This window comes from Pelophylax lessonae (assembly GCF_965119305.1).
Source record: "Pelophylax lessonae genome assembly, chromosome: 5".
Classification (NCBI taxonomy): Eukaryota; Metazoa; Chordata; class Amphibia; order Anura; family Ranidae; genus Pelophylax; species Pelophylax lessonae.
In genome coordinates, this window is record NC_138772.1 from 166,486,291 (window position 1) to 166,509,084 (window position 22,794).

General features: G+C 46.3%; 1 protein-coding gene across 1 annotated transcript in view; it reads right to left on the minus strand.

The window, feature by feature from the left end:
• TOPAZ1 (testis and ovary specific TOPAZ 1) overlaps nt 1-22,794 on the minus strand; it is a gene marked incomplete at its 5' end in the record, with an annotated part of 460,121 nt that overhangs the window by 152,894 nt on the left and 284,433 nt on the right. Inside the window, 2 exons of the mRNA XM_082257639.1 lie at nt 15,257-15,317; nt 15,436-15,536. Coding sequence (XP_082113765.1) covers nt 15,257-15,317; nt 15,436-15,536 — 162 coding nt within the window. The remainder of the gene's footprint in view (nt 1-15,256; nt 15,318-15,435; nt 15,537-22,794) is intronic.

The window sequence follows — 22,794 nt, forward strand, 5'->3', positions numbered from 1 at the left end:
TGGAGCCAAACAAACATCCATTATTTGGATGTGGAGATTTTTCTACAAAATGGAGAGGTTGGCACGAAAGCTTATTTCAAGCCAACGGATAGGAACAGTTTCCTCCCTATGTATAGTGGGCACCATTCTAAATGGCTGCGAAACATCCCTAAGGGGCAGTTCCTCCGGATCAGGAGGAACTGCATCAGAGACGAGGATTATGATATACAGTCAGAGCTGCTCAAAACCCGTTTTGTAGAGAAGGGATACAACTCAAACATCCTTGAAGATACAAGACAAGAAGTCAGGGGTTGTACACAAGAAGAATGCCTGGTGGATAGAACCCCGTCTGTAGATAATAGGCATGAATGGGGATTCATATCGAATTACAGTGAACAACACAAAGAAGTAGAAATCATTTTCAGGAAACACTGGGGTGTTCTCTGTATGGATAGAGTTTTGGGGACAGCCATTCCCAGAACCCTACCTTTATTTATAGGAAAGGTCCATCCTTCGGAGACAAAGTGGTGAAAAAGATTATAGACCCCCCCATGAAGCCCAAAATGTTTTGGGACCGTGAGGGGTTCCACGCTTGCCGCAGATGTGTGTCTTGCAGGCAGGTTAGGGAACATATCCGTGGATTAAAGACTTTTGTTTCCAGTGCCAACGGGCAAGAATTCCAAATCAAAGAGTGCATAACGTGCCTAACAACGCACATAGTGTATTGCTTGGAATGCCCATGTGGCCTAATGTACATCGGACGCATGAAGAGAACCTTGTCGAAACGTGTGTCCGAACACATAGCAAAAATTATCAAAGGAGATAAGGACCACAGTGTGCCCCTCCACTTTAAATTGAAGCACAATCAAGATCCTTCGGGCCTGAGGTTTTGGGCCATAGACAGGATCCATCCAAATTGGAGAGGATCGAATATGGTGAGGGAACTGTCACGTAGAGAAACATACTGGATTTATCTGACAGATGTTCTCCATCCCAGGGGCCTGAACGTCGACCTTGATGTAAACGGTTTCATCAGTGATTATTGATGACAGTTTATGTGTAGTGATTTATGGTCTGACAGGTACTCATATAATTTAGAACCATCTTATTATTAATGTGAGCGCCTTGTATTGTTTTGCGTTGTTACTAGTTTGATAGGATGAGTATTCTCAGAGATACCTCCATATGTTTGGGCGATTCTGTATGCTATGTAGCACAGGATGGGAGGTTATATATTGGATAGTATCTAGATTTTTTAGTTTAATTTATTTAATTTTATTCAAGAATATATGCTCATTGCAAGGATGGGATATATATATATGTTTTTACTGTATATTTTATGGATGGGTTTTATGTATTGTTATATGCATTCTCATACCATTGCATATTTACTTTTATATGTGTGATTTACTTTTATATGTATTATTCTTGTCCGGCATTGATTCCCTTTTGTTAATATGTTGGAACATATGCAAGGCAGAATCTTTGTTTCAGGATAATATAAGCATGTGAAATCGGCGGCATATCAATATTGTAGTAACTATGATTCATTGGCTTGTTTGTATAGTAGGGCAGTGCGGTGTGACCAAAAGATTTAAGCTATTGCCATAGACTGATATTGGTAAAAGAAACCAGCCACCGATTTCACATCAATACACATGGAACGATGCTAGCACCGGATTGCATAAGATTCATATGAGTCGGTAGCAATATTGGCGATATGTTTCCTGTATGAGGCAGCAATACCGGAAGGGACTATCAAACCCGTAGTACTAGCATGATAAATAGGAACTCTTAGTGTTAGGAGATTCACTATGTATTGATTCCTCCGCTAATGTCTTGCCGCGACAGCTGCAGCGGTGCTGAAGCGGTTAATGCCAAGTGGAGAGACTAGATAAAAGGGAGTGACGTGACCGCACAAGCACGCCCTCCGTTGAAGTCTTCTGACGAAACGTACGTCAGGGCGGTGACTTGCGCGGTCACCCAGGCAACAGGACGCAGTCTAACCTCGAGGAGCGGTAACTTCCGGGACGCCACACAGCGAGCGGGAGACCGACAAGCGGCTGGACGGTAACTGTAATGCCGATGCTATTTGACAAGCTGTTGATGTTTTTTGCCATTGTGAGTGTAATGGGAGAGGGTTTTTATCAATAAAGGTGCATTTGTTATCAAACGTTATTGCCCTATGTGCATCTTTCTTACTCCCTTACACGCTTGGATGGTTTGAGAACATTTCGGCTGAGAAGCAGTGTGATTATGGATAGAGTCCGGTGACGATATATGGGAGATTCACCATCTGATTACATGCCTTATGTACAGTGAGTTCTGGTAAGAGTATAACCTTTGGGATTTGCACGTGGTGAGGTGGAGGCACGATCCAAGCAACTGTACACTGATTTGGTGTGTGTTGTTCCTTTCCATGACCCCACTGGAATTTTAGTTGGTGATGGACTTTGGCACCTATATGGACTCTAATAGGCTGCACACTGTTGAATGACGTTAGCTCTGTCAATGCAGGGTTTATTTTATTTTATTGCATCTTATGATTGTGATTTAATTGCTAGCGCTGCTTGTGTTTATTAACCTGGTTGATATGCACCTTATATACATTTTTTGACTATGAGGCAGCAGCTTTTATAGTTTTTAATATTTTATATCTTATGGTCTAGGCGTACATGAGATATTGACATATATATTGCCAAAGCGCTGGGTGATTGAGTTTAAGTTCTTTCTTAGTACTCGGTCCTTTTCTAAAGACAAAAATATAGTTTTCTCTTTCGTTCACTGACAGACAGCTTCATTGGGATGTACCAAAACAGTGCAACATGAGGGTGGGAAATAAACACAGCAAACGCAGAATTCCCAACAAGGCTAAAAATAGCCAACTGGGTAATAACAGGAGCCCAACAAGGAACAACTGGAGCTCACAACCAGAAAAAAATTTCACCCTCAAGAAGTGGAAGCCTCCGCAACCTCAGCCTGCAAAACTTTGCAGCCAAACGCCGCATGTTAAGATGCAAGTACATTCACTTTATAAAATTTTGTGAATGGGTGTACAGACGACCAAGCAGTCGCCTTGCACACCAGAACCACTGACACCTGATGACGGAAGGCCCATGAGGCACTAAGCGCCCTCGTAGAATGCACTTTAACAGGGAAAAGAGGAACTTGACCCTTAATAGAGTAGGCCTGCACCACCGTCTGACTGATCCACTTGGAAATGATGACAGCAGACGCGGCCTGCTCCTTATGAGGTCCATCTGTAAGATCAAACAAAGAATTGGATTTCCTAATTGGTTCAGTCACTGCCAGGTAACCCCAAATCGCTCTTACCCCATCTAATGAATGTAAGGCAATTTCCTTAGGATGTTTAGGCTTAGGACATAAGGATGGTAGCACAATGTCCGCATTCAAATGAAACCCCGAGACAACCTTAGGAAGGAACACCTGACAGGGTCGTAACACCCCTTTGTCTCTATGGATCATCAAATAAAGTGATCGACAGGACAACGCAGCCAACTCCGATATTCGACGTGCAAAAGTAATAGCTACTAAAAAAGCCACCTTCTGCGACAGAGTGAGCAGAGGAATTTCTCGAATATTTTCAAAGGGAGGCCTTTGAAGCACCGACAGAACCAAATTAGGATTCCACGGAGGCACCAGGGATCGTACCGGAGGAGCCAGATGGCGAATTCCTTGTGCAAAAGTGCGAACCAAGGACTTCGCCGCCAAAGGCCTTTGGAAAAAAAAATAGCCAAGGTGGAAATCTGGCCCTTGATGGTGCCCAGAGCCAGAACCAAACATTGGTCTACACCCAATTGTAGAAACTCTAACAGGCGAGACAAAACAAAGCAGTAGGGAGAACTCCCCGCGTCTCACACCAAGTAATGTACACCTTCCTTACTCAATGATAAACCTTCCTAGAAGTAGATTTCCTAGCCTTCAACAGCGTAGGAATCACCGACTCTGACAGCCCTCTGTCTTTCAGCACCTGGCTTTCAATAGCCACGCTGTTAAAGCTAGCGACTGTAAAGCAGGATGGAAAATTGCTCCCTGAGACAGAAGATCTTCCCTGAGAGGAAGTTTCCAAGGGACGTCTGCTACCAGCCTTACCAGGCCTGCGTACCAGGACCGGCGAGGCCAGTCTGGTGCCACCAGAATGACTGGAATTCCTTCTACCTCAATTCTACATAGCAGTCTTGACAGAAGTTGTATTGGAGGAAAAGCGTAAATCAGACGATACTGGCACCAAGGGGCCACCAGAGCGTATGCCAGAGGATCCCGAGACCTTGACATGAACCTCTGCACCTTCCTGTGGAGACGGGAAGCCAGCAGGTCCACATCGGGGGTCCCCCACCCAAGACAGAGTTGATGAAATACCTCCAGTTGAAGAGACCATTCTCCCGAATCCAACATCTGCCGACTGAGATAGTCCGCTTGCCAATTCTCCACCCCCTGAATGTACACAGCAGAGAGAGCCAGAACATATTGTTTTGCCCACCTCAAGATGCCGGCCACTTCCCGGGCTGCAAGGGCTCTCTTTGTGCCCCCTTTATGATTCACATATGCCACAGCCGTAGCATTGTCCGATTGTATCTGCACAGGGAGCCCCTGCAGACGATCCGTCCACTGAGACAAAGTCTGATCGCCTGAATTTCCAGGATGTTGATCCGACAACCTGGACTCCTCCCGGGTCCACACACCTTGGGCAGAACACACTCCCAAGATGCCTCCCGATCCAGACAGACTGGCATCCATGGTTATTTTCCCAGACGTAGGGCTGGGGAGCGAAGCCACCATTAGGAGAGACTCTCTTGAACCCCCGACTAAACAGAATCACATTGTTCCATTTGATCAGAATCTCCCTTTGCAAAGGTCTGGTGTGGAACTGCATAAGCAGAACCACCTCGAAGGTGGAGACTATCAGACCCAGTACTTGCATGCAAGTCCTGAGAGACGATCAGTGGTTGGACAACAGGAGCCGAACAGCCTCCTGTAGCTTCAGTAGTTTTGGCTGAGGAAGAAACACCCGGGCTGGCCCAAGTAGTCCAGCTTTGTGGATGGAGACAGTGCCGATTTCTGAAAATTCAGCGCCCACCCGAACTTCTACAGAGTTCGCACCATAACCTCCAAGTCGGCTGGCTTTTAGAGACGAAGAAGACTCTGCACTCAGAAGCAGATCATCCAGGTAACCCAGTACCGCAATCCCATTCTGCTGTAACAAGGCCAACACTGGGGCCAAAACCTTTGTGAACACTCGAGGAGCTGAAGCGAGACCAAAGGGTAACGCCACAAATTGAAAGTGCTCCTCGCCCACGGCAAAACAAAGAAAACGCTGGTGCCGGACATATATTGGAATATGAAGGTAAGCGTCCTTGAGATCGATAGAAGCCATAAGATCTCCTTGATGAAGGAAAGCTACTACTGGGCGGATAAACTCCATCAAAATTTCTGAACCCGGACAAAGTGGTTGAGAGCCTTGAGATCCAAGATCAGACAAACCTTGCCTTCTTTCCTGGGAACTGTAAACAGATTTCAATAAAAACCTTGGAAACCTTCCTGACTCTGGAACCGGCACAATAACTCCTTGTGCTAACAGGTCCTGCACTGCTCCGTAGAGGCCCTGTAGCCTGAAATAGGAAAAAATGCCAGGACCGCAGATCCCAACAGAGAGCCAGGTCCTTACTCCTGGACTAGGCAGAAAAAACTGGAAGTCCTACAGCAGGAAGTGATAGTAATCCCTCTGGGACTGCCCCAGAGGTGAAACCAAAAAGGTTTCTGCCTAGTCCTACTCCTAGAGAGCAAGAGCATAAGCCCAAAGGTCTGAAGACTTGAAGCGGTGTCTGTCAGTGAACGAAAGAGAAAACAAATTTTTTTATGTTTTGAGCATTTTGTAGGTTCGAGCTACAAAATGCACAGGTGTGAATGTAGCCTTGGGTCACTCAAGTATGACCTGACTACAAGTATCCACAAAGATGTCTACGGCGTGCATGGGCGACATTGAAAATCAAGGTCCTTATCAAGGTAGGCACCAGTCATAAAATGAATGAAAACTGGCCTTCAAGTAGAACTATAGGCAAACATTTTTTTTCTCATTTTGGATACAGTAAGGGAGTGTAGTAGTGTTTTATATAGTCCTGGCGCTTGTAATCCAAAAAAGCCCTTGTTGGACAAATTAATCAATTGAACCTGTAGTCAATGTTATGAGTTCACCACTACCAATGCTGCCAATCCCTGGCATCGGATGTAAATGCATAACATAATAAAAAAAGTGGGTGGCGCACAGAAGTGGTAAAAAAGCAGAAAAAAACCAAAATCCATGCACAGTCAGCAAGGGGTAAAATAAAACTGATTTATTCACAGTAAGGATAAACAAAGGTAAATGGTAACAGCCTGTTCCTGGATACCGGCGAGGACGTTGATAAGGTCCTGAGTGAATTAAAGAGACTAGTGGCACTCTTGTTTTTCTCTCTTATGGGGTATAGAAACCCCTGGCATGGATGGATGGATGGAAGTCCCATATGGAGTGAGGAGTAAAGCCCGTTGAGCAGCTGTTGGCGTGTGTGTCGGCGGTAATACACAAGCACCAGGGTCATGCAATTACTCATTAGGCACAAGTAAGGACGTTGGACAGGTACAATTTTGTAGTTTTTTTTTTTTTTTCTTTAGCTCTGCCCACTCCCTGCCCCTTTTATTTGGGTTTAAATTTACCTTGTTGCTGCTATTTCCGTGAAACATATAGTCATGGTAACAAGGAAGCTTGAGTTCCACGTTGGTTCCTGCTCTGGGCTTGGTTGCCCAGTGACAGAGTGACGTCAACCCTGGGAAAGCCGCGCTGCCCGTGGCGCTTGTGTGTTACGGCCGACACGCACGCGCCGGGAGCTGCTCAACATACTTTACTCCTCGCTCCATATGGGACTTCCATCCATCCATGCCAGGGTTTTCTATACCCCATGAGAGAGAGCAACAAGAGTGCCCACTAGTCTCTTTGATTCACTCGAGACCTTATCAACGCCCTCGCCGGTATCCAGGACCAGGTTGTTACCATTTACCTTCCTTTATCCTTTCTGTGAATAAATTAATTTTATTTTACCCCTTGCTGACTGTGCATGGATTTGGGTTTTTTTCTGTATTCATACCAATTCTGTGTGCCACCCGCTTCTTGTTTATTAAGGGAGGGTAGTAAACACTGTCATATTTATTTTTGCCACCTGTGTCCCATTGCAGAGATTTCTCTTCACTTCCTGTTCCATAGCCAAACAGAAAGTGAGAGGAAACCCCCGCAAATTAGGGGAATTACTTGGGCACCCCCCAGGTCACCAGAACTAGTGTCCCCATTGGAACATTTCACCTCTATAACTTTTCCAGTGACAACCCAAAATGTAGGGATTTTCTTTTACTTTTCCAGTGGTGATTTTTGAAGGTTTAGGAACCATCAAAATCATAACACCTGGATTGCCAACTTAATGTTGTCCAAAGGGGCCTAGGCAAAACTGTTGTATTTAAAGTGGAACTTAACCACACTTAAATTACTTCCCCCCTGCCCCTCCTCTGTGCCATGTGTAAAAAAAAAAAAAAAATCTAACTGTCTCTTCCAGGCATTTCTGAGCTGGCAGAGACAAGCGGTGGATTCCTGTGTGTGCGCACAAACACTTCCAGCTTCTAATGTATATGCACTATAGTAAAAAGAGTTTGTAACAAATTGTCTTCTAGGATAGCTGCAATGTAGCAATCCCTGGAGAAAGTGGGGCCTACATATAGCATTTGTGTAAGAGGGAGGAACAAAGTAATAAATAATTATTTAGGTGCTGTAAAATGTTACTAAACCCACAACAGTAAAATCAGCCTGTATATGCAGTAAAGCATGCTTGTAATATTTACTGTGGAACCTAAGGGGTTAATCCTCTGCATTCTGTAAAAAGGCTGCTTGATCCTGTCTTCTGTGATGTCCCACTTCTTCACTGTCCCTGATTTATCTCTGATCTTCCCCTTCTTCCACTGTCCCCAATTCCTCTCTGATCTTCCCCTTCTTCCACAGTACCCAGTTCATCTCTTGATAGAACAAAAGTCTTGGGGGCACTCTGCACAAGCTCAGTTTGGTGTGTATTGCTAGTATTTTTTTTTTTTGGAAGGGTGCATGTGATCATCACTGTCCAGAAAGAAGGTGGTCAGAGGTCCTGCAACATCATAGGACAGTCCTAGTGGAATGAAAACTCCTCCTTTAACCAGACACTGATAGAAGTCATAAGACTGCTATATACTGAAGATGAAAAAAGGTATTTAGCAGTTTATATTTACTAAAATAATTTGCATTTCCATGTTATGTGTACTGTGGGAGACCAGATATAGTGAATGCAGGGTCCTGGGTTAAGTAACACTTTAATTTCCGCTTTAAAGGCAATCTAAGGATCCCACAATAGGGGATCTATTATAACACAGCAGAGCCAGCACCTTGGAGGTGCCAATGAGAGGCCAAAGGGTAGATATAGGAATCAGTAGGGCAGGAGCTCCAGAGAAAAGTGTAGGAATCGCTGTGGCGCTCCTGAATGGAAAGGTCACAAAAAGACAGACATACAAGTATCTCTGATGTCCAGAAAGTCTCCTGGTAGAGAGAGCCTATGGCAGATGTTGTAGATTGCATGTGGAGTTTAAAGAGGTGGAAATTTTTTTTTTTAAGTCAGCAGCTACAAATACTGTAGTGAGGGCGTGTCCAAGATGGCCACCTGAGCAGACACACTTTCTGCCCTGATGCAACGCTGTTCGTCTGGAGAGGCCCCCAGACGTGGAAAGAAGCTTTGTTTTCCTCCGCTTGCTGAAGTGCCGACTCCGTCCCCTCCTGCAGGTACAGGCCACTGTGCCACGTGGCGGTCTCACATGGCATCCCAGACTGACCCACTGGACTCTGATTCCTCCCCCCAGCCGGCGATTGCCAATTGTCAGGCCACGATAACTGCTAAGATTGAAGCGGTACAGCTGGATGTGGGACTCCACAGGCAGGACATAGATAAGTTCAGGTCACAGGTGTCTGAGATGGAGCAGCGGGTGGGCCTGGCTGAAGACATCATTGCAGAGCATTTTATAGCCATCCGCACTCTGCAGACTAAGCTGAAAGCAGTGGAATACAAGGCAGATGATGCAGAGGACTGTAATAGACAAAATAATCTATGGATTGTGGGGCTGCCAGAGAGTGAATGTAGTAGGACTATTACCCTCCACTCTGAGGATCTGCTGCATAAAACGATTGCCTGATGCTCAATTCTCTCCCTTTTATACTGTTGCGAGGGCACACCGTGTCCCCCCAAAACCTAACCCCCTGGGGTCCCCTCCTCGCACTTTTATATAGAGGCTACTTTACTGGACTGCACAGGAGCCCCCTGATGAATGGCTTTTGACCGGAAACATGTCGGGCTAGCCGCCCACTGAGGAACTCTACCTGTTACCTTTAAGGAGCACCAGAGTATACCTATAACTGAGTGGCTACTTTTATTTTTGCTTTCGTGCTACATTTTAATAAAGATATTTTCCATTTTATTGTGCATTGATGGTGACTGTCTAACAAAAGGTTGGGAGAAGATTCTGGGGTGCTTGGCGTTATCCGTTTGAGGCTGTACCGAGATCCTTGCTGATTCATTATATCAAGCGTGTGATCTTTCAGTTCTGGTGAGTTTGCACTGCATGTGGGGTGGAGGTAGTGTGCACTCACTAGGGCTGTTGAATTTAATCGTAGCATCGATGCATCGCGATTCGACCACCCGCGAGTCTGCATCGATGCTGCGACCGACTTTAATCGATGTCCTAATGACGTCATGAAGCGCCGCCCCCTCCCTCTTCGCACAGCGATGGCTCTTTAAAATTTGAAGCCGCGCCCTCTTTTCCCGCCTCCTGCTGACGTCATCCCCAGCCGCCCGGCGTCGCTGCAAGAGGAGACACAAGGAGCGAGTGTCCCTGACTGTTGGAGAGAATGAGATGGACTACGGTGTGCACTGTTCACACTTGACACATGCCTGATCCCTCCAGTAAGCAGACACTGCACTCGGCTAATTGCATGCAGTAAGACACTTCCCGATCAGCCGCTGCACAGATTGGGAAATGTCCCACTGCCTGTAATTACCGGAGTGCAGTGTCGGCTTCCTGGCGGGATCGGGCACATGAGGACTGTCATCTCTACTCTCGGACACTCAGTCTGCTGCGGGAGACTTGAGTGTCAGAGCGAACATCCCCCGCTCCCACATGTGCGCTGGTCCTCCTCCTCCTCCTCAAGCGAGTGTCTGTCCTGACTGTCCTCCAGCAAGTGTCCATGTCCATCCTCCTCACACAGGCCTCTGTGGGCAGAGGGAGACCCCCGAGTTAGCGTCCCGGACCCCAACTCCCAGTCCTCCTTGGCTCAGGCATCTGCAGTGACTGTCATCGTCACTGATCAGGTACTAATCTAAGTCTTCAAATACTATTACAAATGTTGTTGACATGGCACTGCCAGGGGGAGCACACTGAGGGGAAGGGGGAGCCAGAGTATCCGTTATGGTCACAGCACCGGAGATTCTCCAACCTGGATATCCCTGAGGAGACCCCCATCCAATGCCATGTATATAATATATATCACATCCCTGAGGAGACCTTCATACACCAGTGTATGGGGGTCTACTCAGAGATATCAGGGATGTGATATATACATGGCGGTGTATGGGGGTCTCCTCAGGGATGTGATATATAAATGGCGGTGTATGGATGTCTCCTCAGGGATGTGATATATACGTGGCGGTGTATGGGGGTCTCCAGGATGTGATATATACATGGCGGTGTATGGATGTCTCCTCAGGGATGTGATATATACGTGGCGGTGTATGGGGGTCTCCAGGATGTGATATATACATGGCGGTGTATGGAGATCTCCTCAGACCCCCATACACCGCCATGTATATATCACATCCTGGATATCCCTGAGGAGACCCCCATGCACCGCCATGTATATATCACATCCCGGATATCCCTGAGGAGACCCCCATACACCGCCATGTATTTATCACAACCCTGAGGACACCTCTATACACCGCCATGTATTTATCACATTCCTGAGGAGACCTCCTATATGTTTGAAGTGCACTATGGGCTGGGCATGGGCATTGGGCAGTCATCGTGATGCATTGCGGAATCGAATCGTATCGAATCGCTGCCCTAATAATTGTAATCGAATTGAATCGTGAGGTAAGTGAAGATGTGCAGCCCTAGCACTCACTGTGTCTATTACTGGTGAAACCCCCCCATGTGGATGTGACATACTCACTTTGATATACTGTATCATGATATTCTTTTCCCTTCTTTTTTTTTATCTGCATACACTTGATTGTACTTCTTACCTGAGGATTACTATCACATGTAACATCAGACGGATTTTATCCAGGGAGCCACTCTGATCCAGTGTTCTGTGTCATATCGTTTGATCTTCTGGGACTGATGGATATATTTTATAACTGTTCAAGCGCTGCAATACTCATATTATTACTCATTACAAGGATTTGTGTGCCTTTTATTGCTACTCATTACAAGGATTTGTGTGCCTTTTATTGCTGGCTCCTGGAAGTGGTGCGCTGATCTTTTGAAATATATTTTTACTTAACTTTCGGGACCGTGATGAGGTCTTGCGTGCTGCCAGATACCAGGAAGCGGTGTGCTACCAGAACAGTAAGTTGCTTATCTTCCCTGATTACTCCCTGAAAACTTCAACCAAACCAACGCATCTTAAAAAAAAAAAATTCCTATGGCCAAAACCCTGGCCACCAGGGGAGCCGCATTCACAGACGCATCAAACAGAAATACCAGAGCCTGGATCACCTGGTCCAAGAGTTCCAGCTGTTCCGGAGGAACAGTCTCGGGGTCCAAAGTCTCCCGCAAACCCCTCATCCATTTCGTCACCGTCTGTGAGACTAACACAGACACAAAAACCGGTTTCAAAATGGAACCCGCCAACACGTGAAGATGGCGGGAAAGGGATTCCACCCATCTGTCCACTGGATCCGTAAAAACTGGGGAATCCTCCACAGGCACAAGGGTAGATTTGTTTACCCTGAAAACAGGATGGTCCAATTTAGGTGGCACCGTCCAACGGTTGGAGACCGGCATCACCAACACGTGCTTAACGCACCACCATTGGTCATTCACAATATCGTGAAAAGTGTCGGGACAAGGGAAAATCCTGTCAGCTTTTTTTCTGAGAGCCAAAGGACACTCGCGCCCCTTCCGGCATGGGCTCATCATCCAATTTTAAAGTATCCCATACTGAAATAATCAGGGCTTCCACTAAAGCGCGTTCCCACGATGCAGCTGAAGAGGACAGGTCCTCTTCACCACCTGACTGCGAGGACAGCGACCCCTCAGGTAGGGGGGCATCCGGGGTGACCCCATCAGCCTCTGGATCAGAGGACACCTCCATAGTTAGAGAAAGCAGCGGCCGTTTTCAGCTATCAACCTTTTTCATGACAAAATCAACTTTAGTTGCCAGGCTTTCCAGGGCTGTTGAAACTGTGGCCAGCGACTGTGATCCGGACTGTCTGGGAGTTGCACAGAGAGGGTCTGAGGGTGATTGCACAGTTTGGGACTCAATATTGCAATTTGCAAAAAACGAGATACTGCCGCTTGAAGAGCGCTGATCGCGGTACCCACCACCGATCACAGTGGTCTGCAGGGAACCCTTTTAAACTAAACTGACAGCAGAAGGTGCAGGAATATGCCCGCAGGGGCCCCAAGTACTGTACTACCTCAGACAAACTGTCCTCCTGATTCTTCCAGCAGCACGGAGAGAAAGACAGGAAGTGACCTCGGCCAACAGCAGGAAATGAAAGCACAGGAAGTGATGCCGCCTGAGCAAGGTCACACTGCTCAGCATAGCACAAGGGCTACACAAAGATGGATGCCCATACATATAAATAGGAAGCTACAGGGAAAATGGCTGCCCCATACAAGTCTATAGGGGAAAATTCACATTGCCCACACTTAAGATGGCTGCGCCAACGGCGAATCATGCGGCTAGGGCCCGACACATGAAGGCCTCAGGAACCACAACAGGGACCAGCTAGCCCAAGGTACCATGTCACCCCCCCCCCCCCCCAGGGTGCCAGGCGCTCCAGAAACACAACCACCACAGGGACAGGGAAGGGGGAGGGTAGGACACACGGACGGGCACCAGGCAGGCCAGTGGGATCTTTTGGGAGGTCTTTTTGATCTTTTAGAAATCCCACTATCCTCAGGAGAGGGCCCACATCCCCCCAAGGCCAGCAGGGGCAAGGGAGGCACATTTACTCACCATACCATGGACCGAGTGGGCTCCACCCTGGGCAAACAGCCTCCCACCCGAAGTGGGGGTACTGCCAGCCGAGGGGTACGCTGCGGCTCAGGGCGTTCCAGGTCGTCACGACCCAGCGAGGCATCCGCTCGCAGGTTTGTCCCCATCTGGAAAAGGGGCACCATCGTGGCTAGGCCTAGGTCAGGACTATAACCTGCTCAGCTTGTAGGCCAGACTGGGGGGGACCATAAGGATCCAGATTATCCAGTGCAAAGTCCCAGCCGGCATCATTATTTGTAGATCACCAGAAAAATTATTCCCTGAACATTAGCTTGCGATTTAAGAGAAATAAAAGAAAATATTCTAAAAGGAATAAAAAAAAAAAAAAAAACTGCGACCGTAGTCCCAGCAGGAAGCCTAGGTCCTACTCCTCTAGGCAGAAACAAACTGATGTGCTGGCCTGTCGCAGTTATGCCTGGAGGGACAGCCCCGTGGGCGTGTACATGTTAAAAGTTTTGTACCAACTTACTGCCTAGACTACTCCTGCAGGTGGCAGCATAATTCACTCAGTTAATGGAGATGAGGCTGCGTCTGTCAATGGATGATAGAGAAATAATGAATTCATTTTGGAAAAGGGCTGTAACATAAAATGTGGAAAAAGTGAAACGCTGTGAATACTTTCTGGATTCACTGTAGGAGATATTTCATTGGAATAATGGAAGATGGAAGAAAATTAACTATGGCTCATTGTCATTGTTGGAAATATACAGTATTTGTCCATGGAAACCCAACTGGAGAGCTGTGTATACATTTTTATTTTAAAACATTAGAAGGGAGAAGCTTGGCAACACTTTTAATTTATCAACTCAAAAGTATTTATATATTAGCAGAAATTGTTGGTGTTTAGCTTTGTTCCCTGTGTAGACTATTAAAGTACTGTATATCTAAATGTTTAAACCCTGGTTTTTTTTTTTTTTGCCATCTGTTTCACTGGGGTAATTTTTCTTCACATCCTGTCCTATAGCTACGGCAGGAGGAATTGGAAATCTTTCCAAAGGGAGGAAAATCCACTCTTAGACAACTGTCACTGAAGCAAGTTCCCACTGAAAAATGTACTCTCTATTCCACTTCGTTGACAACTCAAAATTTTGGATTTTGACTCAAATTCAGTCTCAATTACAATGATCACCAGGGCAAACAGAGAGGGTGAATCTCCCTAAAGGGGATATGCACAGTATTCTAAAGCTGCTTTTACACCGCAGCACTTCTCAAATGCACTATGCGTTTTTAAAAGAGCATACTGCATTTTAAATGCGCTGCATTACAGCCAATAGGTCAGCATGCTCAATATCCTCTTGTGCAGCAATGATGCTACCATTGGAGGGGGGAGGAAGCGCAGACACAGGGCAGGGCAGGACAGCAAAGAGCGGGAGGGGGGGCAAAGGAAGGCTGGTTTTGATCCATAGCTGGAGCTACACTGGTGAGCACCAAGGGGGCAGGAGGCTCTGGGGGGGAGCTCCTTACCAGTCAGGTATTCACTGGTTGTTAAAGAAGCAGGTGGGTGCCCGCTTAACAACCAGCATAGTGACCCCAAAAAAAGCAACTGAAAACAAACCTTGGGTGCATTTTTATTGTGTTTCCTATTGACTTCAATTGAAGCTTTATCTTTAGTGTACTTTTTAAAAGCACACCAAAAGATTCAGCACGCAGGACTTTTCAAACAGCAGGACAAACGCAGTGCAGCAATGGGAAAAGACTCATAGAAGTTAAAGTCAAATAATTCTGCATGTGTTTTTGTCCCGATGGAAAGGTGCGGTCCAGTGTGGTAAAAGTGCATCAGTGTGAAAGGGCTCTAAACCTCCCACTAGGAACCTGATCAAAACATGTGTCTTGGTCACTGGTGCTTAAGTGACTAAAGCAAAAAGCAAATCCAAATGGTGGTGCCTTAGGGGTAAAAGTACATATGCAGCTGCTGGAGAATGGAATTATGGAAATACAAACGTGTGCGGTTTACTAAAGTTCCCATTCCCAAATTACATTTCAAGACAATAACAATTAAAACCTAGAAGGCCAAACAACACATACTGTTAAAGGATAAATCTTTATTTGTATGAGAAATGAAACAATATTCTATGTCAAAATTAAACTCTGCCAAAATATATATTTTTCATATTTCATACCTTTAGCCAAAGTTCTTTCCTGTAGTAGAAGAACATGACTGAAATTCCAATTCTTCCCACAATAGTTTTGTGCACTTCATTAAGCTGAGGGTGTTTGAATACTGCAAACAAAATGCATTTGGCATTAGGACATTTAGTTCATAACCTTAAATAGGTAATCGCTGTTATCTCTACGAGGCTCATATAACAAGTTACCTATTCGTTACTAGTCTAAGCGCACAGTCACACCAACAGGTTTTAAAATCACGTGATGAGGTTTGAATTAGATGTAAGGGTGTTAAGTTAGCATATACACAGTGCATTGACCAAAAAAAGTTTGTTTTTTTCAGCTTCTTCATCCCCTGATGCACATTATAAAGGGTTTGTATTACATTGGCAAAGTACGTCATTGCACCTGCTCAAAGCATTAAAAAAGAAAAAAAAATCATGAAAAATGTACAGAGCAAGTGAATCCACAATAATGCATTCTTCGATGATTACATGAACTTCCACAGATGTGCGTTCGCATGCTCATTTACTTAGCAATAGTATACCTACATTATATCCAGGGCATTAAAAGCATATATCCTTAAGATAAAGATCTAAATTTATTGGGTCCCTAAAGATTAGGTTCACCTTTGGGAATATGTTACATGTTCCTTCTGTTTTAGGGTGGAACATGTGACATGTTCCCACTGCTGCAGCCGCTCCCCGCTGTTACATAGTTAGTGACGTTGAAAAAAGACATCAGTCCATCCAGTTCAACCTATGATGTGTGTGTGTGTCCACTTTTAACCATACATTGTATACCCCTGTATGTTGTGGTCTTTAAGGTGTCCATTTAATAGTTTTTTGAAACTATCAATGCTCCCTGCTGATACGACTGCTTGTGGAAGAGAATTCCACATCCCCACTGCTCTGACAGTAAAGAACCCCTTACGTATTTTTAGCTTAAACCATTTTTCCTCAAGTTTTAGTGAGTGGCCACGTGTCTTATTGTATCTCCTTTCTCTGAATAGTTTGTTCCTTATGCTCGGGTCACCAGTACAGTATTTGTACATTGATATCATATCCCCCCTCAATCGTCTCTTCTCCAGAGAGAATAGGTTCAGTGCTTGTAGCCTTTCCTCATAGCTGATGTCCTCCATTCCCCTAATTATTTTTGTTGCCCTTCTCTGGACTTTCTCCAGTTCCAGCACATCCTTCCTGAGGACCGGTGCCCAGAACTGGACAGCATACTCCAGATGTGGCCGGACCAGAGTCTTGTAGAGTGGGAGAATAATCTCTTTATTTCTGGAGTGAATCCCCTTTTTTATACATCCCATTATTCTGTTGGCTTTGTTCTCTCTCCCTGTGATAGCAGTAGGGGGAGAAATTCCCCGTACTAGCTGTCACATTTTGAAAACAGTGCAGCCATGCTCTGCCCACACGGCCGCATCATTTTTTAACAGAGCTCTGTGTATGAATGAACTATAAATCCCAACATCCTTTATGGCTGTCGGCATGTAAACTACCTTGGCACTGCTGAGTGCCATTGTAGCTCATGGAGTCTTCCTGTCAGTGTAAAACTACCTGCACCATACGATGTACGGGGCAGACAGCTTACACTGACCGTCTGAAGGAGACCTGCATTGTCTGATCGCTGGTGCAATGCTTTCCAGGCTCCTAAAACAAAAATGTGCATTTATTTATTTTTTAAAGTGAACTTATCCTTTAGGGAAAAGGGAAGGCATCACAACAACTTACCCAGTAAATAATGCTTTCTTTACGCTCGAATCCTTTCTGCCTTCATTTTCCAGTAAATCACTTTCTGAATACTTCAAGTGTCTGAATCATTTGTACACTGTGTAGACCCGAAAATGGCACTGAATTCTTTGAAAAATCCATCAAAAAGCCATAGTTCCAGAATTGTTGTCAACCATGAGAAGAGTTCCACCCACCAGGCACAAAGAGTGTCGGAGTTGTGTGGTCACATGGCTGCATAGAAAAACTAATAAAATTCAAAAAGAAACTTATTGGAAAATGTAAACAGAGAGGGGTTCTTCACAAATGGGAAACATCAATTAACAGGTAAGTTAATGTGCTACCTTTCCTTTTACTTTTTGGTTTGTTCAAACTAAATGTGTTAAAACACATCTGCACTTGTGCCTGTGATTTAAAAGAGAAGTGGGGGCTTTAAAGCGGTAGTAAACAGTCATTCCAAACTTTTCCCCATGTTAAGCAGTGTGCTCTTACTTATACAAAATTATCCTTCATAACCTCCAGAAATTTCCCCCCTAATGAGAAAACAGCCCGATCTGTACGGTAAGAGACATTACTGGCGCATGCGCATTTCGTCCCTGTTGCTGTGCCTCGCCATCGGCACTCACGGTATTGCTTCGCAATATCGCAAATGTGCTGATCCATTTTGGAGTTCCTAAGACACCCCATATGACTTGACACATCACAAGGGGTGTCAACTTCAGCCCTCACCAGGTAAGGAAACTAGATAAATGGTGGAAGTGTGCTAAGTGTTGGATGCGGAAGAGAACAACTGGTGCAGGCTTGGCAGTGAGACAGCAAATTGAAAGTAAGCAAAAATGCATAAAATAATATAAGGGAAGATATATACTACCGTGTGTTTATAAAGCAATGGAATAATGGCCTCATCTATATTTTTGATTGCAGTGCCTGAGTTTACTACAGCTTAAAAAGCAAATGTAAGCACTCATCCCAATACTGTCGGTATCCTTACAGAGCCTGGTGTGGCTCTGCCCTGTCAGCTTATAGCACACAATAGCCTTCTATCAGATGATCACAGGACTACAAAAGTAAATGCACTCCTGTGACCCACATTAGAAGCTAGGCTCACAAAATGGGATTTTTGACTTACCGTAAAATCCAATTCTCTGATGTTCATTGACTGACATAGCTCCTGATATTCATTACCACTGGTTTACACTGCCCCCTACCGGAGTAGGACACTAGGAAGAAAATATTTCTAGATACACCCTTGGGGCAGTCCCAGGGGGTATACTCCCTCTCTCTTCTATAGCCACTCAGTTTTTTTACAAGCAGTGTCAGGGGAATTATAAGTCCACAGAGGGGTGGGTGCTGTGTCTGTTAATGAACATCAGAGAAATGGATTTTACGGAAAGTCAAAAATCCCATTTTCTCTTTCCTTCACTGACGGACACAGCTCCTGATATTCAGAACCATTAGGACGTCCCAAAGCAGTGTTAAACAAGAGGGGTGGGAACAACAAAAAAATTAAAGACAACAGGAGCTCAACCAAACAACTGGAGCGCACCTTAAAAAAACAACACACCCTCTAAGAGGATCAGGGTCCTCTTAAAGAGCAGCAAAACCTTGCGGCCAAAAGAATAATCCGCAGATGCCAACACATCCACTTTATAAAACTTTGTAAAAGTGTGCACCGACGACTAGGTGGCCGCCTTGAAAACCTGCATCACTGATGTCTGATGACAGAAAGCCCAGGAGGCACTAAGCACCCTAGTAGAGTGCTCGTTGACAGGGAACGGAGGAACCTGACCCCAGATGGAATAGGCCTGAACCATCATCTGTCTGATACACCTAGAAATGGTTGTAGAGGAAGTGGACAACACCTTTTGAGGTCAATCCATGAGCACAAAGAGAGAGTCTGACTTCCTGAAAGACTCCGTAGCTGCCAGGTACACCCTAATTGTCCGGACTACATCCAAGGCATGCAAAGCAATTTCCTTCTGATGTTTTGGCCTAGGACACAGGGAAGGAAACACAATGTCTTCATTCAAATGAAAATCAGAGACAACCTTTAGAAGGAACGACGGACAGGGGCGAAGAACCACCTTATCCCTGTGAATCACTGACAGGATAACGCCGCTTGTTCCGACACCATGCACGCAGAGGTGATAGCCACTAAAAAGACCACCTTCTAGGACAGCATAAGCAGGGGAATCTCCCAAATATTTTCAAAGGGAGGCTTCTGCAGAGCTGAAAGCACCAAATTAAGATCCTATGGCGGCAACGGAGCCCGCATTGGAGGAAACAGACCAAGGAGTGTGTGGCCAAGGGTCATTGGAAGAAGACCACCAAAGCGACACCTGGCCATTGATGGTACTCAAGGCCAATTTATGTTCAAACCCCCCCCCCCCCCACTGACGGAAGGTCAAGATCCAAGCCACTGAGAAGGAGCGAGGAAGAACCCCAAGAGACTCAGACCACGCAATGTACGTCTTCCACGTAGGATAGTAGATTTTCCTTGAGGTAGATTTCATAGCTTTCAACAGTGTAGGAATCACCAACTAAACCTTCAGCACCTGGCGTTCATTAGCCAAGCTGTCAAAGCCAGCGACTGTAAAACGGGATGGACGATCAGTCCTTGGGACAGCAGATTCTGCATAGAAGTCTTGGCAGAAGCTTAAAGCGCAGTTCCACCCTAAAAACTATCTTTGCACCATCCGCTAGCTTAGATGAACCTGAAAAAGAATTGGATAATTAATTTTTGTTTCACTTACCTTGTTTTTAATGAAAATATACTTACCTTCCTTCCTCTTCCTCCCTCTGCGTCCGCGGCCCATGATGTCACTTCCTCCTTGCATTGACTCCTGAGCGTCATCGATCCCAGGAGTCAATGTGCCTGCACCGGAGTCACTCGTCACTTCCAGTGTAGGCGCGTCATTCCCTGCTGAACAGCTTCCCCGGCATGCCCAGAAGCTGTTAAGGGATGACGCGCCTGTCCCGGAAGTGATGAGCAGGGCATTCTGGGACTCCGATGTCACCGAAGAGGACAGGAAGAGGGACGCTCCGGCTTCAGCTGCCCACACCTGAGATGGCAGCGCTGGACAATACATTTTCAAGGTAAGTATTTCTTCTTACAGGTAAGTGAAACGGGGAACAGTTCAGAGGCTATCGTTGCTTAAAGAGGAAGTAAACCTTCCTCTGTAACTTGTACCTATAGGTAAGCCTATGATAAGGCTTACCTATAGGTACTGTAAATATCTCCTAAACATGTACCGTTTAGGAGATATTTACCTTACATGCAGCCAGTGACGTCACTGGTGCATGCGCTCTGAAGGAACGGCCGCTGGTGCCGTTCCTTCAGAGTCCCGTGCCGTGACCGTCGGCTCCCGCGCGTGTGCACGGGAGTGACGTCACCACGGCTCCGGCCAATCAGATGGCCGAATGCCGCGATCCCAGAAGACGGGCGACTGAACATGTCGCCCGTCATAGAGGTGAGAGGATGGCATGGCGGGGGCTCGTTCTAAGATAAGTATTGCATAATGAGCTAGTATGCGATGCATACTAGCTCATCATGTGTTTCTCTTTCAGGGTGAAAACGAAAAAAAAAAATAAAAAATTTGAGTTTACAACCTCTTTAAATGCACTAGACTTGACTGTCCCATTTCTGCCTGGAACTCCGCTTTAAGAGGAGGGAAGGCATAAATCAGATGATACTGACCCCATGGGACCACCAGTGCATCTGTGGCGTCCACCAGAGAATCCCTTGCCCGTGCCACAAACCTCTGCACCTTTCTGATGACCTGAGACGCCAACAGATCCACCTCGGGGGTGCCCCACCAGAGTCACAGCTGATGAAACACCTCCGGATGAAGGAACCACTCCCCGTAGACCAACGCCCGCCGACTGAGGTAATCCGCCTGCCAATTTTCCACCCCAGGAATGTGCAAGGCAGAGGGGGCCAGAACAAACAATTCTGCCCACCATAGTATACCGGCTACCTCCAGAGCCGCCAGGACACTTTTTGTGCCGCCTTGGTAAATAAACATAAGCCATGGTCATGGCATTGTCTGACTGAATGCACGCTGGACAACCCTGAAGACGATCCGTCCAATGATCCAGAACACAGTCTGATCGCTTGGAGTTCCAAGACATTGATCGGGAGTCTGGACTCTTCCAGCATCCAGATCCCTTTAGCAGAATGCTTGCCGAGGATGCCTTCCTAGCCCGACAGGCTGGCATCCGTGGTGACCAGCCGAAGCACCAGAGAACGAAGCCCCCATATTAGAGACTCCTTCGAGCCCTGACTCAGCCAGATCTGATTGTCCAAAGACTGTGGAGACTTGTCCCATTTGGTCAGAATTTCTCTTTGCAGGGACCTTGTATGGAACTGTGCAAACGGACCTGCCTCGAAGGTAGACACTGACAGGCCCAGCACCAGTATGCAAGTCCAGAGGGATGACCATTTGTTGGACAGCAGGAGGCGACTTGCAGCCTGCAATTTCTGAAGTTTCTCCAGAGGAAGGAGCACTCAGGCTAAGGCAGAGTCCAGAGTCAGGCCCAGATAGTCCAGCTTTGTGGACGGAACCAGAGCAGACTTCTTAAAATTCAGAATCCAGCCAAATTCCCGCAGAGTTCGTATTGTGATCTCCAGGTTCTCCACCAGAGCAGAGACTTCCGCTCACAGAAGGAGATCGTCCAAGTAGCTCAGTACCGCGATCCCCCATTGGTGTAACAAAGCTCGCACTGGGGCTAACACTTTTGTGAAGATCCAAGGAGCAGATGCGAGACCAAAAGGTAACGCCACAAAATGATAATGCTCCTCTCCCACAGCAAAGCGGAGAACACGCTGGTGACTGGCACATATTGGAATGTGAAGGTAGGCATCCTTGACATCGATAGAGGTGAGGAAATCTCCCTGACGCAGGAATGCCACCCCCGTTTGAATGGACTCCATTCTGAATTTCTGTACCCGCACAAAGCAGTAGTGCCTTGAGGTCTAGGATTGGACGCACTTTCCCTTCCTTCCTGGGAACAGGTTTGAGTAAAAACCCTGAAAACGTCTTGAGGTCTGAACCAGGACAATCATTTCTTGAAGGAACAGGTCCTGCAACGCCCCCAACAGGCACTGTAAGCGGTCTGGGGACAGGAGCAAGTTGGAAGGAAAAAAACCTTGCCGGGGGACAACAGCGAAATTCGATCTTGTAGCTGGACCGAATGACTTTGTGGACCCACTTATCTTGCACCCTGGGAAGCCCACAGGCCCGGAAACCAGCAAAGACGTCCAACCATCCCCGATATGTAGAAGGAGCCTTGTTCCCAGGTCTGGGGCAGCCCGATTTTGGCTTGTCAGACCAGGTTCCTTTGGATACTCCCAAAGAGGCCCTAAAAGGCTTCGAGCCCTTGTCAGTCGCCCCAAACTTCTTATGAGCGGAGAAGAAAGGCAGACATGTACGATGAGGTTCCTTGCCCTTAGTAGCCAGCGGAAGAAAAACAAACACTCTTCCCAACTTTAATGATGTCATCAAGGCTCTAAACAGGCGATCTCCTTAAAAAGGAAGATCAGTCAAGGCCTTTTTTGAAGTCTGATCCGCAGACCAGCACTTGAGGCAAAAAATACGTTGAAGGACCACTGCCAAAACAGAGGCGAGCAATCAGGGG